The sequence below is a fragment of the Pinus tabuliformis genome, chromosome 3_1, assembly GCF_031772625.1.
Source record: "Pinus tabuliformis cultivar Carrire ecotype Pingquan chromosome 3_1, CPIR1, whole genome shotgun sequence".
Lineage (NCBI taxonomy): Eukaryota > Viridiplantae > Streptophyta > Pinopsida > Pinales > Pinaceae > Pinus > Pinus tabuliformis.
In genome coordinates this window covers 848,317,983-848,339,584 of record NC_142301.1, presented here as the reverse complement: position 1 = coordinate 848,339,584, position 21,602 = coordinate 848,317,983, and the positions used below count along the sequence as shown (strand labels likewise).

At 39.9% G+C, this 21,602-nt stretch overlaps 1 protein-coding gene across 1 annotated transcript in view; it reads left to right on the top strand.

The window, feature by feature from the left end:
- The window catches only part of SEX4 (dual specificity protein phosphatase (DsPTP1) family protein), a 417,122-nt gene that overhangs the window by 177,617 nt on the left and 217,903 nt on the right, over nt 1-21,602 (top strand). Inside the window, exon 10 of the mRNA XM_089412062.1 lies at nt 10,123-10,255. Within this exon, the coding sequence (XP_089268188.1) occupies nt 10,123-10,255 (133 nt within the window). The remainder of the gene's footprint in view (nt 1-10,122; nt 10,256-21,602) is intronic.

The window sequence follows — 21,602 nt, the reverse complement described above, 5'->3', positions numbered from 1 at the left end:
CCATCTTCTTAAAGCATTTAGATTCTAAGTGGCCATCTCGATTACAAAAGTTACAATGTCTATCAGTCTTCTTCCATTTGTTTTTATTGGTCTTATCATTTTGCTGAAATGATCTTTCATTTTGAGGCTGAGTTTGCTTAGGACCCTTGTTTGGTTTAGGACCATTCTTTTTAGGATATGACTTCTTAGGATTCTTTGAATTTGGTTGCTGCTGGGCGGCTAACGCTTTCTTGGAAGAGTTTCCAAGATTAAGAAGACCAAGGTGTAAGAGTTTTTCTTGTTCTCTTATTAAAGAATCACAAAAAGAGTCAAAGGAAGGGGCCTTGTAGTCTTTTCCTTGACAAATGAAAGCTTCCCTTGTAGAATGGAAGGTGGAAACAAATACAGAGTAGGCTGGTCCCAACTTAGTAAGGATGGAATAAATAAGGTTACTATCTTCTTTCTTAACCTTAACACCTTCCAAGAGATATCTAAGGGTCTTGAATTTGGACAAGAAATCTTCAATGCAAGAAAAATTATTAGGATCCAATGTAAGCAACTCATTTTCAATTTGATGGGCTCTAATTTCATTTTTAATCCCAAAAACTTTAGTGATTTGTTCCAATGCTTCATGAGGAGTTTCAAGTTCTGCAATATGGAATCTAAGATCAGGAGAAATAGACATCCCTATCAAACCACGTGCTTGATCTTGTCTATTTTCCCATTTTGCAGCCTTGTCTTCATCTTTTGGTTTCTTCTCTTGGTCTGTGGCTATTCTGTAGAGACCCTTACTTCTAAGTAAATCTTCCATGTAGGATATCCATTGGAAGTAGTTAGCGCTGTCAAGAATGACTTGGCATGGACTTTCCATTTTAAAAAAAACTGAAGCTAAAGATGCTGAAAGTAAGTGTTCCAATGGATAGATCTCGAAAAATTAGGCTGTTTTAAAAAAAACGGCTCTGAAAAAGGCTTCCGGATGAAGAAGTTATGGCTTTTTGAAAAAAATTTGTTGAAGTTGCCGGCAAAGTGCGCGAATGTGCGGGAATGAAATAATCCGCCCTCACAAAATGGAGACTTGAACCCAAGACCTCTACTCTCTTAAAATAGCTTTGAACCAATTGATCTATACAAAAAATTTGAGAGAGAGAGAGAGAGAGAGGGGGGGGCCTTGGTTTGCGTGCTTGCCTTGAGAAAGCTCTTTTTCCCTACAAAACACAAAACACAAAACCCAACACGGACATGCAAAGAAAACGAACCTTATGGCTCGAAGTTAGCTTTAGCAAAAAAACTAGATATTTTCAAAAATGAACCTTGCGGCTCAAAGTTAGCTTTAGCCGAAAAACTAAATATTTTTCTCAATGTTTCTGATTTTCCGAGATCACACTAAGGTGCAGGGAAAAGAGCATACGCATGAGAAAAATCCTTCCTTTCTGTTTCTGATTTGCCCAGATCGCACAGAGTCGCAGGGCAAAGAGCATACGCAGAAATGAAAGGTATAGATTCGGTTAAAAAAAAACTAAATAAACCGAAACCGAAATAAGCAGAGAGAAAATAACAGTAAACTGCAAATAAAGACTGTATACCTCCAGATCTTAAAAATGACGCAGCTAGGGCTACCGGAAACCTTTTCGCGTGAAACGAAAGGGGTTCCTCACTGGAACAGATGCTCCGAACACAACAGAGCAGTCCTCTCGGCTCGAAAGCAGTCAGAAACAACGGATCTAGGAAACGGCAGTCGGATGCAGTTCTACCAGCTTCATATTTGGATCACCAACGGACGGAGCCCTCAAATAGCTCTGATACCATGTAGGAATTTACAGGGTAAGTTCCTCAGAAAGAACACCAAAAGGACACCGCTCACAACCAGATCACAGATCAATACACTAGTATTTTTGACGTGGTTAAAACCCTCAAAGAGGGAAACAGTCCACGGCCTGCGCCAACGTGGCTACTACAGGCAATTTATTAATCAAAGAATGAAAATTTACATAAGCTTTTCTCATGCACGGATTAATCGAACAATGACCCTCCATGCGCTTTAAATAGAACTCATGGACCAATCGGGTGTCAAGCCACGGATCAAGTGTCGGTAATACCGAGGAGAGAGTGAACCGTCGGATCACTACATATCGTGACCGTCGGATTGTAAGTTACAAAATGTACAACGGTAAAGAAACACACTTTACCTAACTCTATACCTAACTCTATACTAGACCAAGTTGAACTTAACTATATCCTATGTGTCGGAATATCCTAACACTTGCATCTCACATTAGTTTTAGGATCTGCATTTCATATAAAATAGTCATTCATTTAAGCAGCAGTTGCTAATCGATTACTTGGCCTTAATTCCCTTAGTAAGATCGTTGACTCCACAAGGCACTGGTATCAATCGTTTAAAATCTAATCAAATCCTATAAGTCTTGCTAAATCTTAATCAAGTACTTGATCGCTTCACTATGTCTCCCAAACTGGTTGGTTTGCAACTAGGTTTTCTTCATTCCACTTTTCCATAGGGTCTACCCCCCTTAGCCTACTGTAGGGAGACAGCTTAAACAGAGAGATTAGGGATCAGGGTGACAGCCCCCGATCTGAGCCGTTTTCACGGTGCCTAGACATTCTGTGCGACAACAGGGAGCTCATTCTCATTGCCCTTGGAGGACTCCCTCGTGAATGGCATGTGTTCAACACTACTATCCTCAACAACGACAAGATTCCAGCTTTTGAAGAATTGTTGACTAGATGTTCTCAAGAAGAGACAAGGATGATAGAAATGGACATCCCTTCAAATAGGAATGAACCTACTGCATTCTCAGCCCATGCTAAAAAGAAAAACAATGCAGGTTGAAAGAAAATGTCAAGGAGCACCGAGATTCAAAGATGGAAGGAAGGGAAGATGCTTCATTTGTAACAAGTTTGGCCATTATGCTAGGGATTGTCCTAATAGAAGGGAATGGGATACACCTCATGATGATGACAACCACAACAATTCCAGGGGCAACAACAATCAAAGGAATGGTAGATTCAACAACAAAGGAAAAAGGAATGCTCCCACTACTCAACATGGAAATGGTCGACCTCCCAAAAGATTAAGAAATTCTAGGTATGATGAATCTAATGTTGTAGATAACAAGATTTTTTTTATCTTAATTTGCCCTCTCTACTGCCTTTCCTCCAGATACCCTGGTAAATTGGTTGATTGATAGTGGTGCCTCAAGGCACTTCACTAGGTATAAGGTAGCTCTTTCAAATTTGATAGGAAAGGATAGAAATTTGGAAATTATCCTTGGAGACAATGCCACCTATCCCGTGAAGGGAATTGGGAATGTTACTCTTCAATTGAATCAAGGTAACACCATTCATCTATAAGAAGTACTATATGTACTTGATCTAAAGAAGAACCTAGTATCTATCTCAGCGATGGAAGACAAATGATTGACGGTGGCATTCATTGATGGAAAGGTACGTGTTTGGAAAAGAAATTTTAAAGAAGCATTTACTCTTGGATTCAGGGTTGATAGCCTATATCAAGTTGGAGGAAGCCCATTGGGAGTTATGTCTTGCGACACATCTCTTCAATCCGAATTATGGCACCGAAGGTTTGCTCATCTACATTATAAAGCTCTACCTGATGCAAGGAAGATGGTGACATGTATGCCTGAATTTAAAGTAGAACATGAAGGTGTTGGTCAAGGATGTGCCGAAGGAAAACATACAAGGGAACCATTCCCTTCAAGTGATAGTAAAGACTACCAACATTTTGCAATTGGTTCATTCTGATCTATCTGGTATGATGCATGTGACATCTTTGGAAGGATATCTATACTATGCTATCTTTGTGGATGATTTCTCTCGCAAAACTTGGATATATTTCTTGAAGAAGAAAGACGAGGTATTCTCATGGTTCCATTCTTTCAAAGCCTTGGTCGAAAATCAAACAGAGAAGAAGATCAAAATATTGAGGACCGATAATGGAACCAATATGAATCAAATGAGTTCAATGAATATTGTAGAGAAGGTGGCATTAAGAGGGAGAGTACTACCGCATATACTCCTGAGCAAAATGGTGTTCCTGAAAGGAAGAACCGTTCTATTATAGAATCCACTCGTGCCATGCTTCATGATCAAAGCATTCCGAAGTTCTTATGGGCGGAAGCTGCCAATGCTGCCGTGTATGTTCAAAATAGATGCCCTCATCGAGCATCGGACTCCAAAACTCTCGAAGAAGTTTTCACTTATAGCCCCGTATGTTTTCATGTGCCGAAAGAAAAGAGAAACAAATTGGATGCATCTGGGAAGAAAGGAACATTTGTGGGCTATAATGAAACTTCTAAGGCATATAGAATCTATGTTCTTGGTCAAAGAGGAGTGGAGATAAGTCATGATGTCACCTTTGACGAAGATGCAGCCCTTGGAAAGATTAATAACCTTCCTATTCCAAGGAAGGACAAAGAAGTAGATACAAGAAAGTAGGAAGAACCACAGGATGAGCCGATGCCTGATGTTGAAGGACCAATGGATCCCATTGATCCACCTCCTCATGAGCCCTCCTTCCCAAAGAGGAGACCCTCATGGCTTAGGGAAACTCTCGAAGATGCCGAGTGACATGTTGTACCAAGGGGGACATTTCGTGAAAGTAACAAGCCAAATAGGTACCAAGGGTACTTAACTGCCATGAGCACCATTGTTCAATCTGAGCCTTTCACATTCGAAGAAGCTATGAAGCACCAAGTTTGGAAGGATGCTATGAACGAAAAATATGAGTCGATTATGAAAATGATGTTTGGGATGTGGTCCCTAGACCCAAGGAGAAATTCGTTGTCACTTTGAAATGGCTCTACAAGATCAAGCATGGAGATGATGGAAGTGCTGAAAAATTTAAGGCCAGGTTTGTTGCTCGAGGCTTCTCTCAAAAGGAAGGTGTGGACTACAATGAGATATTTGCACTTGTTGCTCGATACACCACCATCTGTTCGATTATAAACCTTGCTGCCTCGCAAGGATGGAATCTACACCAAATGGATGTCAAGACCGCCTTCTTGCATGGTTCAATTAAGGAGGAAGTCTATGTAGAACAACCCGAGGGGTTCAAAGTTCAAGATCGTTAGACACATATGTAGGTTGAAGAAAGCCCTCTATGGGTTGAAGCAAACTCCTTGAGGTTGGTATGAGAGGATCGATAACTATTTGATGAAGCTAGGATTTACAAGAAGTGAAGATGATATGAACCTTTACTTTAAGGTTGAGAATGACAAACCTCTCATCTTGGTACTTTATGTGGACGATCTCCTTCTGACAGGTCCAGACCCTCTTATTCATCAATGTAAGAGGGAGTTGGCTTCCGAATTCGAGATGAAGGACCTAGGACTGATGCATTATTTCCTAGGGTTGGAGGTCTGGCAAAAGCTAGGTGATATTTTTCTTTCTCAAGGAAAATACATTGTGAAGCTACTTGAAAGATTTGGGATGGTGGACTACAAGTCCGTGACTACTCCGATGGAACTTAACTTCAAGAAGTTATGCGGAAGTGCTGCTGGGCCCGATTTGGGAAATCCTTCTGAGTATCGTCAACTCGTGGAGGCCCTAATGTTCTTAGTGAACTCCCGTCTGGACATATGTTTTGCAATGAATACATTGAGTCAGTTTATGGTCGAGCCTCATCACATACATTGGATTGCTACCAAGAATCTCTTGAGATATCTCCGGGGCACAATCACCTATGGACTGAGATACACTGTCGGGAATGTGAGGCTCCATGGTTATTCTGATGCTGACTGGGTTGGCAGTGTGGTGGATCATAAAATCACATCAGGATGTTGCTTCTCTCGAGGTTTTGCTTCGATATCCTGGATGAGTAGGAAGCAGAAGTCGGTTGCTTTGAGCACTGCTGAGGTCGAATATATTTCTGCTAGTATGGCCTCTTGGGAGGCTGTTTGGTTGAGGAAGCTCTTTAGTGAGCTGTTTGGACATGTGCTGGATACCACTGTGATCTTCTGCGACAAACAAAGTGGGATTCATCTTTCTGGGAATCTCGTGTTTCATTACCGCTCCAAGCATATTGATATCAGGTACCACTTTATTGGGGATATGGTAGAACGTGTAGCAATAAGGCTCCATCACTTTGGGACTGATGATCAGGTCGCAAATATTTTTACAAAGCCCTTGGGCAGGTCAAATTCTTAACCTTCTGTGAACGACTTGGAGTCATGGAGAGACCCTCTTATGAGGGTTCCGTTTGATTTGGATATTGAGCTCTGGGAGCTCCGAGCGACCATAAGGTGAGTGGTTCACCTTCCCCTAGTGGTGCGCGATGTACATGGTGAGTGGTTCACCTTCCCCTAGCGGTGCGCAATGTACAGGGTGAGTGGTTCACCTTCCCGTGTGATACCCCATGATGGTTGAGATATATCATATGCATAGGATGAGTGCTTCACCTTCTCCTATGTCATATGAACAGGATGAGTAGTTCACCTTCTCCTGCCGATACATCCTACCCATGCAGTCTGGGACTCATGGGAAGTACCTCTCATCTGGCCAATGAGTAGGGAAATGAGGATAGGGACCATAGTACTACTGATGGACGCATCGTGTACTACTGTACTCCCTATGCTATGATGTTTGATATTGATCTGGGATCAATGGAGACTGACTTCGGGTCAGTGGAGAGTAGCATGAGACACTCTCGATTATTGTAAATTGACTTTGGGTCAGTGGAGAATGGTATAATACATTCTCGATCATTTATTCTTCATTATTTCTTCATGGTTCAACAGAGCAGAGCAGGGATGACAAGGATGGTACAGATTGTCAGATGGTTTGGCAGGTGGAGTTCTTCCTAGTTGAGAGGGAGTGTTAAATTTGGCAACTAGGGCCAAACTCCACCTTGGACAACTCATATGATGGAGCTGATATTTTTATTGGATTCCTCTTTTCGAGAGGTGTAGGATTGATCTAAAGATCATCTCATTCTGACATGTACAAATGGAATTATGAATTTATTTTGTTTATGGACAAATTGTCAAGGTTGGCCAACACTCTAATGTAGGTTCAGAAGCCCAAAAGACACGTCTATTCATCCTCAATGTTGCATATAAATAGGAGCATCTACCTCATTTGGAGACTCATCTCTCACACGTCTCTCTCATCTGATTGGGTCATACACATTTCTGGGTAGCCTCTCTCGAGTCTCTCCACATGTGACAAGGACAAGGCTGCAATTTTCTGTTTTGGGTGTTGACTGAATTGCAAGAGGGTTTGACCAGCGTTGACCGAGCTGCAGTTGACAGAGTTTCACTGCATTTTTCTTGGGGAATATTCTATACGGGCAGGCCGCATTTCTAGGCACAAAAATCAAGGCATTCAGAGCTGTTTGACCAGTGTTGATCACAGGTTTGACTCTGCGTTGACCAAGTTTGACTGATATTTTCGGGACTTTTGGGCTGATTTGGACTGTTGTTGGAGGCCGAGTTGACTGGGTTTGACCGAGCTAATTTGGAGGAGAAATTCTGCCACGTTGACCAACGTTGACTTTCTGGTTAGGGCTTCCTGTGACTGCAGTTTGACTGGACAGATTTGACTTTGATTGGGCAAGTGAATTTTGTATATTGTACTCTCTCTCTCTCTGTGCTGAACTTTTGAAGAATAATAAGAAGAATTGATCAAAGGGTTTCCCCACATTGGGGTTTGTCCCTGGCATGCGCCACATCTTGTGTCCTCTTGTCTTGGCTTGTCTTCTACTGTTTTTATTTATGTTCTATCTACATTTACTGTCATGTTAATGTGATTGCTAATCTGGAAATTGATATTGGGCTAATAAGAAAAAATGAAGTAAATTGCTCTTAAGCATAAAGCATACCATTGTTATCTAAAATTAATACATTAAGAAGGAAGATGCCCTCATAATCAATGCTCACTTCCCAAAGACTCCATAAATGTGCAAAACACTCATGTGAAATGATAGAATATGAGAATGATGATAAAACAAGAAACTTAGGGTTTATATGTAATATTTCCTTAGTGAGGACACCTCCTGGTTGTTGTGTAGCTCTATGTTACTGGGCTTTGTAGGGTTCTGCCAATTTGGAGTCATTTTTACTGACACCCCCAGTGGGTGTTGACCAGTGTTTCTGTACAAAATGCACCTTTGTCTCTTGTTGCTTCGTGTAAATTGTGTTTTTCTATGGTTCTTTTTTCCAAATATCCTTAATTATAATTTCAAGTTGAATCATATTTAATGAACATTGTATCCAAGTCAATTCCATCACGTACCTATGTCATGCTTATGGATTGACATCATAACGTGTAGGCAATTACTACCCAAGGTTGTTTCATACGTTGTATTGTAACAACGAGGTATATGAGCCAAATTCGTAGGTTTTAGCAGTATAATTTTTCACACTTTGAGTCCATTGCCAAAATTTATATAAAGTAATTCCTGCAGAACTGGTTTTCTTTCTCCCTTTTTGTCTATTCCCTGCCAGGCAAATGATTTTCTGGACTCCCTATTGTTGAGGCCTGCTTGGTGAAATTGGTTGAGTTTTAAATTTCTTTTCACACTGGGTGAGTTTTATATTTAAATGTAATGAAGCTGCAGGGCTGTCGGACACTGACCATGCAAGCTATGAATTTAACATTGAAAATTTTTAAAATTCTTTTTGTAAAAAAAATACAGAATACTCTTCTGTGATGAACATTAGTTAGTCATATTCAGAGTTGAAGGCAAGGAACAATGGAAGCTTACTCTATCAATTTCAACTCTGCATTTATGTTTCCAAACTTTTGACTGTTGCTTACAAAGGAAAGATGCTTCTGGATAGCAAAACTGTATGCATATGAACACACATACAGATATATTATATGTATTTTCTTAATAGTGAAACAGTTTATCAATATCTCATTTGCTCGGTTCACTGATAAAGGTTTTACAATTTTTCCTAAGCATAATATACACACATTTCCCTTTAATGTAATCAGAGAACTATGTTTCTAATAATCTGGCCTAGAAATGGTCCAATAGAACCAAGAGGTAGAAATGGATGGTCGATAATCAAACTTCCTTAGTATGATACAGGCAAAATACAAGTTATTACTTTTGAAACAAAGAACCCTTGCCTATGTGATGAAGAAAATAATGTGGTAGCTGAATCCCAATTGCTGCATTTCTAGTTCATTGAATAAGATGCTAAATTAAAATCATGCTCCTTTCATTATCCCCATTTTTTTCTTCAATGGATAAAAAATTGCTTAATTTCATTATCTTTCTCAGCTACCCTGTGTAAATACCATATTTCAAAATGCTGCTTTCTTACTTTTCATTGAAAACATTATGAAACAGTATTACAAAACTAGGAACCTGTCAACCAAGCCTTCTGTGTTTGACTTTATTATTTTGAAATGTGTGAATTATCATGCAACATTTCACACAAGAGGCACTGCACAATATGCATTTTGAAATGTTGCTTAAATCTTTGCATTTAGTAATAGGTGTAATGACAATCTTCCTGAAAAGTCAGGGATGGTTATACTAAACACATTCTTTGGTGTGACAGGAAAACTGTATTCCTTTATGAATTGTATAATTACATATATTTAGTTATAATGTTGCTCTGCAGTTTCATAGAAACCTCAATGGTCTAAAGGAATGGAGTACACCAATCCTTGTTTGATATCCTTATGAAATTGAACAAATATCGGATGCGAGTAATCTCTGCTTTGTGATTCCAGGCTTTCGTAATGCACCATGAGATAAATGTAGTTATTTGATGGCAATGATCATGGCCATACTGCATTTTACACTATCTAGTCTTGTACAAGGTTCTTGATATTTTCATATGGGAAAGCCTCCTTATTTGTTCATCTCGGTCCCTTTTAGAAGTTCTTGATTCTCACACCTGGTTTAAGTCTTAGCTAATTATTTTTCTGTTGAATGTAAGCTGCTAGTATGAGAAACATTTTCTGTACTCGAGTAAGCTCTGTTCTGGGCTTTGAATTTTCGACATAATAAATAGCATGAATTTTTTTCTTAAGCTTGTTTTATCTCCTGCATGTGTGAAAATACTGTGATTTATAAAATGAATTGCTATTTTTATTGGTTTTATTTTATTTCACTGTGGTTTGGATATTTATGATATGTTTTCTGTGCAGAGACTTTGACGCATTTGATTTGCGCATGAGACTTCCAACAGTTGTTGGCAAATTACTCAAGTCTATAAGAAAAGGTCAAGGAATAACCTATATCCATTGTACTGCTGGACTTGGCAGAGCACCTGCAGTTACGGTGCGTCTCTCATATTGCTATATTTAATTCTAGTAATATTACTTTCCATGCAAGCAATCATTTTAATCTTAATGCATCAAGAAACACTCTTTATATCTCCTTTGTATGCTATTCAATTTCTCCTGCCAAATTTGGTCCATAGAATCTATCACCTAGATTCACTTGTCAACTACCTAGCTTTTTCCATTGGATTGAACAGCCATGGATGTGTCAATAATGAGTGTTCAGTAGTCAACTTACAAGGTTTATACCATTGATTGGGTCTTGTCACGGCCCCACTCTGTGATGCCTTAAGACCACCATGGGCACTGTGCAGCACTAGCGATATTTTGTTGCAGTTATACAACTACTCTAACCTGGACTATGCCTAACTGTTTTACACTTCAACGCTTAGTCATTTTTTCAATTCAATCTTCTTATTCAATATGCAGCAGAATAAAATTTCAATTCACTTTACTTCATTAACATTCAATTTCTGCGATATCGTAAAGAACAATATGAACACAGTATATGCAACGGGAGGGGGCGACTCCCAAAACACTTCTCCCCTTTATTCTTATTAAACTTCAGATTATTGTAAATAGAGTTACAACCGGGCCAGTCATGTCCAAACTCATGCACTGCCCAAGTACAAGGAGTGGTAGTCACTGGCCCAACCCAATCCACTAGCCAAAGGGCCAAGTTTCATAGCTAGGGCGTGCCCAACTTAAGGTTGACACCTTGCCTAGCAGAAACCCCAAAAATGGTGCCCCAAAACAATTAGAAAACCAACCCTCGACCCCTACTTAGAAACCAACTCGCTTGGGTGAGCTCTCCTCCTTATGCGATGTGCCTTAGTTGCATTTCTGAATTTTGCGATGTGCGCCTTGCGGATCTGCGATATCACACCTCTTACATTTTTGTGATATTGCAGACTTCACCCTTTCTGCAATCTGCTTTGCAATATTGCTTATCTTGTGCGAACTTGCTTGCTACCTCCTCCAAGTGCCGAGGTTTTCTACTTATATGCGTCCCTACTGTTTGGTCAAGTGTGGGCCGATGCCCCTCTAACTGTTGAGCCAACCTTTCATTTTTGTGTAGGCACCCCTTCATGGGCAGGCACACCCCTGGGCCGACTTGCTGTCAGGTTGTGTGGGCCCTTGTTGGGCGGGTGTGCCCCTGCCTGCCACTCCGCCTATCGTGTGCTCCATGCTACCGCATGTTGTCTCTCTCTCCATGTCACATTGCCCCTCAACTCGCCTGTCATTGCCTTGTTTGCTATGCCTTGCCTTTCACGGTGCCTGGGTGCGCCCGTGGGCGCGTGTCTACCGAGTCATACTACTGTCTTGCGCTCTCCCTCATGCACCCTCCATTATGCCATGTTGTGTGGGATAGATTATGAGCAGACCTTCATCCCAGTTGCAAGATACACTTCTATTCAGTCAATTATATCCCTAGTAGGTCAGATGGGATGGCACATTGACCAAATGGACGTCAAGACAACATTCTTGAACGGGGTGATAGAGGAAGAGGTGTACATAGAACAGCCAGAGGGCTTCGAGACTCATGAGAGGCACACTCATGTGTGCAAACTGAAGAAAGCTCTATATGGGCTCAAGCAAGCTCCCAGGGCATGGTGTTATGAATCATCTCTAAAGGGGGTGGAAATGTTATGAATAAATAATTCATAAAAAATATAATAATAATATAATAATTAATTAATTAATTAGTTAATTAACACTATTAAAAAATAATTATGTAAATGAAAGGTCAAAAGGCATGACCAATCAACCCTCGTGACCAGTGAATGACTATTTAGGCACATTGTCCGAGGGATGTGACTCACTATTTAGTTCTAACTTCTTATCAATAATAAAATTACTTATTTACATACAATACACAAAACTACATACAATTACACTTCTGTGTATGGGTTTTATCCAACAGTGGTATTAGAGCAACAATTCTCTGACCTGGAGGTGAACTTGCCTCTACTGCAATCGACCTTCCTCACCAGTTGCTTGCACCCACTTTCTTCACATCAATCGTGTCGTTCCTTGCTTCCATTTTCCCACTCCTCGCGGTCCTGACCGAATTTCACTGCTGTCCCGATACCCCTGTTTTCTCATCCTCTCGTTGTCTCTCGTGTCGTCCTCAACGTTTCCACCACCAACGCCATCGTGGTGATCCTTGTTAGGTTTTGGTAGCGTCGAAAGTGCTCTAGACTTGAAAATTGGTGGAAAGGCTAAGGCACATGAGTTCTAAAGAACCCAAAAATCGTTTGGTGAAATTCCACCCAGATTGTATTTTATTAAAATACTTAATATTTTTAATGGGGTTCCTAAGTCTAAACTAAGGGAAATTAAAATATTAATGGGTGTTAATCAAAATATGGGTGAGAATGATCTAGAAGGCAGATCAAGGCATGTTTTAATCTTAGCCATTGGTTAGAGATTTAATCTCGGTCGTTGAAGGCTCTACATAAAAAGTATAAAATGGAGGCTTGGGGTTCATTTGGAAACAGACACAGAGAGATTGAGGAAATCGATTTTCTGAGGTAGATCTTGCAGGAGGGAAATCGATTGGGGAGATCTTGCAGCTGAGAGGCAGAGAAAATCCGAGAGGACTTTCTGGAAAATACAAAACAGAGAGGCGGAGAGAGTTTGATGCAGAGGCAATGCAATAGCCAGGAACTGCCGGGAACTACCAGAACAGCCAGGAGAGCTGACGCAAAGGCAACGCAATCGTCGGGAGAGTTGACGCAGAAAAGCTGCTTGTCATGCAGAATCCAGAACTGCCAGAACTGTCAGGAACTGTCGGGAATTGCCGGAACAGCCGGGAGAGCTGACACAGAGGGCAGAGAAGGTGACGCAGGGCTGATGTAGAGCCAGTGCAGAAATAAACGGGGTTAGCCAGTCTTTTGCCGAATCAACTGTAATTCTGCTGGCTGAAGTGAGGTAAAACTCACTTAGAGTTTCCGCCAGTATTTTCTCTATAAAGGATTGCTAGATGAGCATCCTAGATTTGTATTCAAATATTTCTCCTACATAATAATAATCCCTCAAAGTTGTTGCATCGGTTTTCCAGCATTGGGTTTTTCCTGGGACTTTGTGTCCAAAAATATGTCCTATGTATCTTGTTCTTTTCTCTGTTTTCTGTTTCATGAGATCAAATATTTAATTAATATAGGCTGCAGAAGTAATGTGCTTCAGTATTCAGAAGAATAACTTGGTTAATGTATATTAAAAATCAAGTCGGTGAAGTAGATTCAGATTTGCTGCAATGGGGGTTTCTTCGAGTCTAGGAATTTTCACAATCCTTATTTTTCCTTCAGTGGTATCATCTTCGCTGCGCCCCCCTCACGTCGTCCCTTTCGATAGTCTTGCCCACAACTTCAGTCACCCATGCCTGTGTCCTCCACTGCCGAGTATTCCATGTTCTATCGGTCCTAACTGACTCCCTGTTCTGACCCCGACCAATTCTCTGCATCCACTCCCAGGTTCACACATCCACCATCGAGCCGACACTCTTCGACCTCTGCTAGGTGCTACCACCACGCCCCCAACACACTTCCACTAACTGTGTCCTTGCTATCATCTCCAGTTGCCGTTGTCTAATCCCGTCACACTGCCGCCAGTCTACTCGATACTTTTTCCCCTGAACATTGACCCGGTCTCCCGTCGCTGGTCATTCCCGCTTCCATTGACTCCCAACTGTCGCGTCAATCAACAGTCACCTGCTCGTATCATTTCCTTCTTATAGTTAAATTATATATATAGTTTGATAATTATATAATTAAATTATTATATAGTTTAAAATTATATAATTATATAATTATATATTATTAAATATATATATATATATATTATTTAATTAAAAAATTATTATTTAGATAAAAAAATGGTTCTATCAAGAAGAAAAACAAGTTGAAAATGGGAAGTAATTATGACGACAGCAATTAAAAAAAAAATCAAGAAGAACTTGATAAACTACAACAACGCCTCGATAATGTTGAAAAGAAATAGGCAGAATTAGGAGAGGGTCAAAATAGGCTACTTGCGACTCAAGAAGGAATGACAAACGATATTAAAAAAATAAATAACATTGAGAGAATGTTGCTAGGCATATAAACCCAGTTAATGGGAGGATTTAATTTGGTTTTTAATCCTTTAATTACTAAAGAACCAACACAAAGTCCGAAGACTTCAAAAGGTGAAGATTTTCCAAATCATGAAATTCCGCAAATGCATGAAATTTTACAAATGCTGCAAATACACTTCTTAGGATGTCAGTACTATACAAAATTTCCAGAAAAAGACTACCAACAAATTAAAAGAGAATTACCTAAGTACGATGGTAAAGATCATAGAGGCGCTATTGTGTGGGTTAATAAAATGGAGGCCATTTTTGAGTCAAACCTGCCAGTAGGTGAGCGAGAAAAGATCATGATCGCATCCAAAAACATGAAAGCTAAAGCATATGATTGGTTCTTATAGTGGTCCAACAAATGTGAATCTCGTTCATTTCTCTGGAAGAACTTTGTGGATGCTTTGCTAAAAAGTATTCATGAAGAAGAAGAAGATATCTACAAAAAATTTGTTCATCTCAAACAAAAAGGCTTGGTAAGCGAATACACCCTCGAATGTGAAGTATTGGCTATAAGACAAAGAGGATTTACGGATGAAGAACTGCTAAAAATGTACAAATGTGGATTTAAGGAGTATATCTGTGTAGAATTAAAATTTTACAAGCCTAAAACTATCGAAGAAGCTAGACAACAATACTCAAGGAAAAAAGAAACAAACAAATGTAGGTATTGTGGGGACAAATGGACTTCTGGACACAAATGCCTTAACAAGAAGTTATATACTTATGAAGTTGAGAAGGAATCAAACACATCAAGTTATGAGTTAGAAAAAAAGATAAAAAAGAAGAATAATTATCGCAAATGTGGTGAACACTGGATGCTAGGACATAAATGTGAAGACGCATCCTTACACTAATATAAAATAGTAGATGGGAAGCAAGTTGAAGTGCAAGAATGTGATGAGGAAATCATTGTCACGCACAGTGAAGATTCAGATTCTGAGGAATTGTCATTAGCTACAATTTCATGTCACTGGAAAAACCATGATGAAAATAGCAACTCTTCAAAAGATCAAGAACAACAAGCAACTGCAAAATACGTTCCGCCACATCTTTGAAAGAAGAGAAACCAGTCTCCAAGAAGGAGCATTAAGTTTACTAAACCACCAACAAACATGATGAGGGGATTACACCCTAAAAACCCTAAAGCTTAAAGGACTCATAAGAGGCAGAAATGCCAATATACTTGTAAAGCTGGCAGTACTCACAATTGTATAAACATTGATCTTGCTAAACAACTTGATCTTTGTATATGCCCAATCAAGGACCTAACCATGTCTGTCGCTACTGGGCAAAAGTTCAAAGAAATAGGAGAATTCCATAAGGTTTCAATCTAGATACAAGAACTAGAGCTACAAACAGATCTATTTTCCCTACCACTCAAAGAAATGGATGTAGTTCTAGGTGCAAAATGGTTAATACAACTAGGAAGCTATACTACAAACCTTGAAGAACAATTCATGGAGTTTAACTGGCAAGGATAAGATTATAGATTACATGGTGTTAACACTCTCAACTTCAAGGAAGGTACAAATTCATAAAGACTTCGCCAATCAACACAAAGATGCCACTCAATAGCAACATGTTCAACTAGAGGAACCCCTTCTGGTTATGCTTTGAGGACAAAGCATTTCTAAAGGGGGTGGCAATGTTATGAATAAATAATTTATAAAAAAATAATATAATAATTAATCAGTTAATTAGTTAATTAACATTAATAAAAATTAATTATGTAAATTAAAGGTCAAAAGGCATTACCAATCAACCCTTGTGACTAGTTAATGCCTATTTAGGCACACTATCCGAGGGATGTAACTCACCATTCAGTTCTTATCAATAATAAAAATTACTTGTTTACATACAATACACAAACTACATACGATTGCATTGGTTGGCCATTGGTGCTGACTGAAACTCCCCTAGTGAATGTGCGCGCTTAAATGCTAGGTCAACTGTACCATCCAGGTCGTAGTCAATCGACATACCTGGGAAATGATAGGTAGTCCCACCCGGATCCCAATGCCAGTCTGGGCTTCTGGTATCCCTAGTGCCTGGAAGCTCCTGCTGAGCTACACTCGGGTCCACTACCATCTCCATAGCCCACTCCATCGGGTACCAACTCAAAATATCTCGCCATCCAACCCCAAGAGAGGGATCAAATGCACGAACTCCTGCACATAGAACAACCCCAACATATGGATGTTACACCCTGTGCAACTCAGGTCATCTCATCCCGCTATCCAGGTCAACACATAAGATCTGACTAGGTGGCTCTGTTTCTCTCTCTCCAATGGGAAAAGGTGACCCAACAATGTTGTTAGCCTCGTCTATGTATCCCTGAGGAGGGCTGCTCCGACTCTCCAATGTGCCCTCTCACTGTACCATTCAAGGTTACTTGGGAGCGGGAGTAGGAGTGGCATTTTCAGAAACTCCTGGTTCGGGAGCGAATCGGGCAACGATTTTTTTATATAATATATATATTTTTTATATTTTGATGCATATATGTCAACAAAAGCATGTGGAATGATGAATTAGATATAAAAAACATAAAAACATAGATTGTCATTGAACGATATAACATCAATAATCTAGAAGTTATAATCTTCATCAACCACGTCCACAAGTTAGTAACATACACCATATTGAGTCTCATGATTCATCAATCTTAAAGTTTCAAAATTTCAAAATTCAATATATAACATTTATCATCATTGATCACCAAAGATGTACTTGTAAGCTAAGTGTAACCATTACAACAAAGAATATCTAACATGAAATGGAACGTTATAAAATGAAATGAAATGAAACAACTTTCAACTTTCATCATATTCATAATTCATTACCAATGAGTTATAATTGCCAACTTCAAACTTCAAACTTAAATTGTCATATATTGTTTACAAAAAATATTATAATAAATATGAAAAGAGTCAATAGTGATAAAAACTACTAAAAACTAGAAAAGACAAGTAGATCTATTATCTATTGCTAATGCTTGGGCATCTTGCCATCATGAGAAATGTCTAATTTTTGAGTCTTGTTGGAAAACCAGGATCTTTGTCATTAATATCACCCTCTAAGCATTAACATAAGATAGAAAAAACATAGCATGTCAAGTCAAGATTTTGTTTGAGTGATGGGTACATTTTTAGTAGGGTCATGATAGAGGAGTTCGACAACCAATGTCAGTAACATCAAGGTACATAGAGGGATTGGTGCTCTTGATTAAATACGAGTTCCATACCCTAATACATGACAAAATCCAATGGAAATATTGCAATCCTCCCCAATCCTCAAATCCTGAAAAAATGATAAGTCTGTTGGATTTTGAATGAGATCTAAAATTCTACTTTCTCCATATGAAATCCAATGAGGTCAGAACCACTCTCAAACATCCTGAGTCATTTCATGGTAATGTTAAGAATTTAACATTACCATGAATCACATATCAATACTAGGGCCATAGGCTTGATCATTAGGCTGCCCCACTAAAAAATTATATGTTTCTTTGAAAAAAGATTGCAGTTGGAATGTTACTGCAAATTTCTTTTGCAAAAAAGGCTAGGTAGCGAAAATTTTGTTCTTGGGTTCTCTCTTGAAATTCGCTCCTCGTGGGAGCGATTTCGGGAGTGTGCTCCTGGGGTCACTCCCGAAGGGAGCGCACTTCAGGAGCAGGTTCGAGGGGGGGAGTCACTCCCCCGCAACCCTAGTACCATTAGGGAATCCAATCGTTCCCCAATGTGAGCCAACTTGGCCGCTAACTCGACACAAACCACTCTCATGCCCTCCAACTCCTCGTTCTGTAGTAGAATAGCCTCTCGTACTGATGTGACCTTCCTTTTTAATGCTAGAAGGTTGGCCTAAAACTGATGACACTGCTGTGTGTGACCATCGTCCAATACCTTTGTATCTCTTGGCGCCTCATCAAGGGTGGATACGTCTCCTGACACCTCACCCATTTGCTGTGTGTTGCTATCACCCAAAAACTCGGACATGACCTTGGTCACCACCTCAACGGATGGCACTATTGGGGTATGCTCTACTCTCTCCACTAAGATGTTAACCAACATGGTCAAGGAAGTCTCCAACATGAGCGACCCCTGCATCATACTGCGTGTATCTACTTGCTCCCCACAATCCTATGTAGATGGCTGCACCCACACATCATATGCAACTCTAGTGTCTCTTCTGTAAGGAAGAGGATAGATGTGGTCCGACACCTGTTGATTTTGGGGTAGCATCGGATGTGCTCTAGCTCCGAAATTTTGTGGAGGGGCTAGAACACACGAGATCTCCAAGACCCAAAAGTCGTTTGGTGAAATTCCACCCAGATTGTATTTTATGAAAATAATTAATATTTTTAATAGGGCTCCTAAGTCTAAACTTAGGAAAATTAAAATATTAATGGGTATTAATGAAAGTATGGGTGAGAAGCTTCTAAGAGACGAGGATCAAGTCTAATTTAATATTAGTTGTTGATTAGAGATTAGATCACGACCATTGATATCTCAACAGGAAAATTATAAATGAAGACTTGAGAGTCATTTGGAGATACACCGGGCAAATACTCAGTAACCCGAGGGAAATCGATTCTCAAGAAGTAAGAGTTCGATTTCAGAGGGAGAGTTGCAGGGTGAAGGAAGAGGAGGGTATCAGCATCAGTCGGAGACTGAGGAGGAGGGGACATAATGCATCAGAGGGACAATGCAGAAGGAAAACTTAGAGAAACAGCGCAGCAAGGGACGTAGTCTTCATGCAGAGATGACGTAGAGGTGACGCAGTGAAGGCTGGAGGGTCTCTTAGGTGTCAGAATTTCTCCAAAGGGTGGAGGAAAATTATTCTAGGTGTTTTCACAAAGGTTTCTCTATGTTCTGCAAATCATTCCTTGTAAAGGGATTTTTGCTAAAGAATAATAAATAAACCCTCATCTGCTGCACCAGTTTTCCTGCATTGGGTTTTTCCAGGGACTATTGTCCAAAAATAACCGTGTTGATGTGATTGATTCTTGTGCTTGTATTTCACTGTTCTTTTCTCTATGCTATTATGTGACAACTACAGTAGAATTTATTTTGATGTTTACTTGAGGGTTTTGTAAATAACTTATTATGAAAATAAGTAGGAGAAATAAATCAGTTACTGCAGTAGAATTTTATGTTAGAAATTTTCACATGGTATCAGAGCTGAGATCGGGCAACAGGATTAGAGAATTTGCAATGGGTCGTGAACGTGATGCTAGAGTAGTGACTCAAAAGGACTCACACAGTTCTCCCGAGAAAGAGGAAAGCACGGAGAATAAAATGGATCACGACAGTTTTGTGTTGGCTTCCAGACTGGAAGAAGAAGTCGCTTGCTTGTCAAGTTCTACTTCTTCTGAGGTTTGGTATATTGATAACGGGGCTTTTGTGCACATGACGGGAAGACAAGAATTTTTTTTGAGCAATCAAGAAGAACAGATGAACTTCCAAATCACCATAGGAAATAAGTCAAAATGTACCCCCCTAGGAAGAGGTATTGTAGTTTTTCAAACAGAAGCAGGGGATCAGCTTCAAGTTACGAATGTGCTGCATGTGCCTAGATTTGGAATGAGCTTACTCTATGTATCTCAATTACAGAACAAGGGCTATGATGTTTACCTCATTGGAAAGAAAGTATATGTCAAACATTCGAGTTGGAAGAAGAAGGCCCAAATTGTAGTAAGAAGTAACAGACTGTATAAGTTACAGCTAGAATCTCCAATGGCACTAATAGGCAGCAGTGGTGAAAAGGATTTGAACAAACTATGGCATAGAAAGATGGGGCACTTACACCATGGGGCTCTAAGAATTCTTAGAGGAACCGTCACAGGAGTTCCAAAATTAAGTACCAAACGAGACGATGTATGCAGAGGTTGCATACTGGGAAAGTACACCAAAGTGGCTTATTCCAGAAGTAACAATAGGCAAAGAGTGTTTTGGGATTAATACACTCAGATATCTGCGGACCCAAGTGCACAAAAGCTCTTAGTGGTGCCGAATACTTCGTCACCTTCATTGATGACCATTCCAGGAAGACTTGGATCTACATTCTAAAAACCAAGGATGAGGTTTTTGATAGATTCAAAGATTTTAAAGCTCTGGTTGAGAATCTGACAGGGAAAAGGATAAAAGTGTTGCGCTCAGACAATGGAGAATATATTGACAAAGACTTCACTGAGTTCTGCACAAGGGAAGGCATCAAAAGAGAATGGACAACTCCATATAATCCGGAGAAGAATGGAGTAGTAGAGAGGAAGAACAATACTGTTGTTGAAGCAGCGAGGGCAATGTTGTATGATTAGGATATGAGAAGCATGCAACACAACAATATATGTTCAGAACAGGACTCCTCACAGGGAATTAGGTAAGATTACTCCGAAGAGTGTCTTCACCGGCAAGAAGCCTGAAGTGAGTCATTTTAGAATATTTGGGAGCTTGGCATACTGCCATATACTTGAAGAAAAGAGGAAGAAGTTGGATCAAACTATAGAAAAAGGATATCTTGTGGGATATAGCGAGAATGCTAAGGCATATAGAATCTACCTTCCAGGAAATAGAAAGATCGTAGTACGACGGGATGTAAAGTTCATGGAGGACAAAGCTTTTAGGAAATCCTGAGAAATGCCTTCCGAAGAGAAGTCAAACGATGATCCATTGGTCCAGCCACTTCGACCAGCATAAACCAGCACCAGTATTTCTCCAAGGCACAAGAATATAAAAACATTACAACAGGTGGAATCTCAGGAGGAGGAGCAAATAGATCCACCCACTACCAATGGAAGAATGAGCCGTGAACTTTGACAGATACTATGAGATGCAGAGGATTTCATTGGAGCTCCTAGGAATGAGAAAATGGGAGCATAGACAACCAGATAGATACCAAGCTTTGGTGGCTCAGGTTCGAGAACCCTCTAGTTTTTAGGAGGCCATTCAACATCAAGTATGGGTAGATGCTATGGTGGAGGAATACAGTTCCATAATGACCAATGATGTCTGGGAAGTGGTACCTAGACCTTAGGACAGATCAGTTGTAGGTTCCAGATGGATTTACAAGGTCAAATATGCTACAGATGGCAGTGTGGAAAAATACAAATCCAGGTTCGTGGCTAAGGGGTATGCTCAGAAGTAAGGGATAGACTATGAAGAAACCTTCACCCCAGTAGCCAGGTATACTTCTATTAGATCCATGATATCCTTTGCAGCACAAA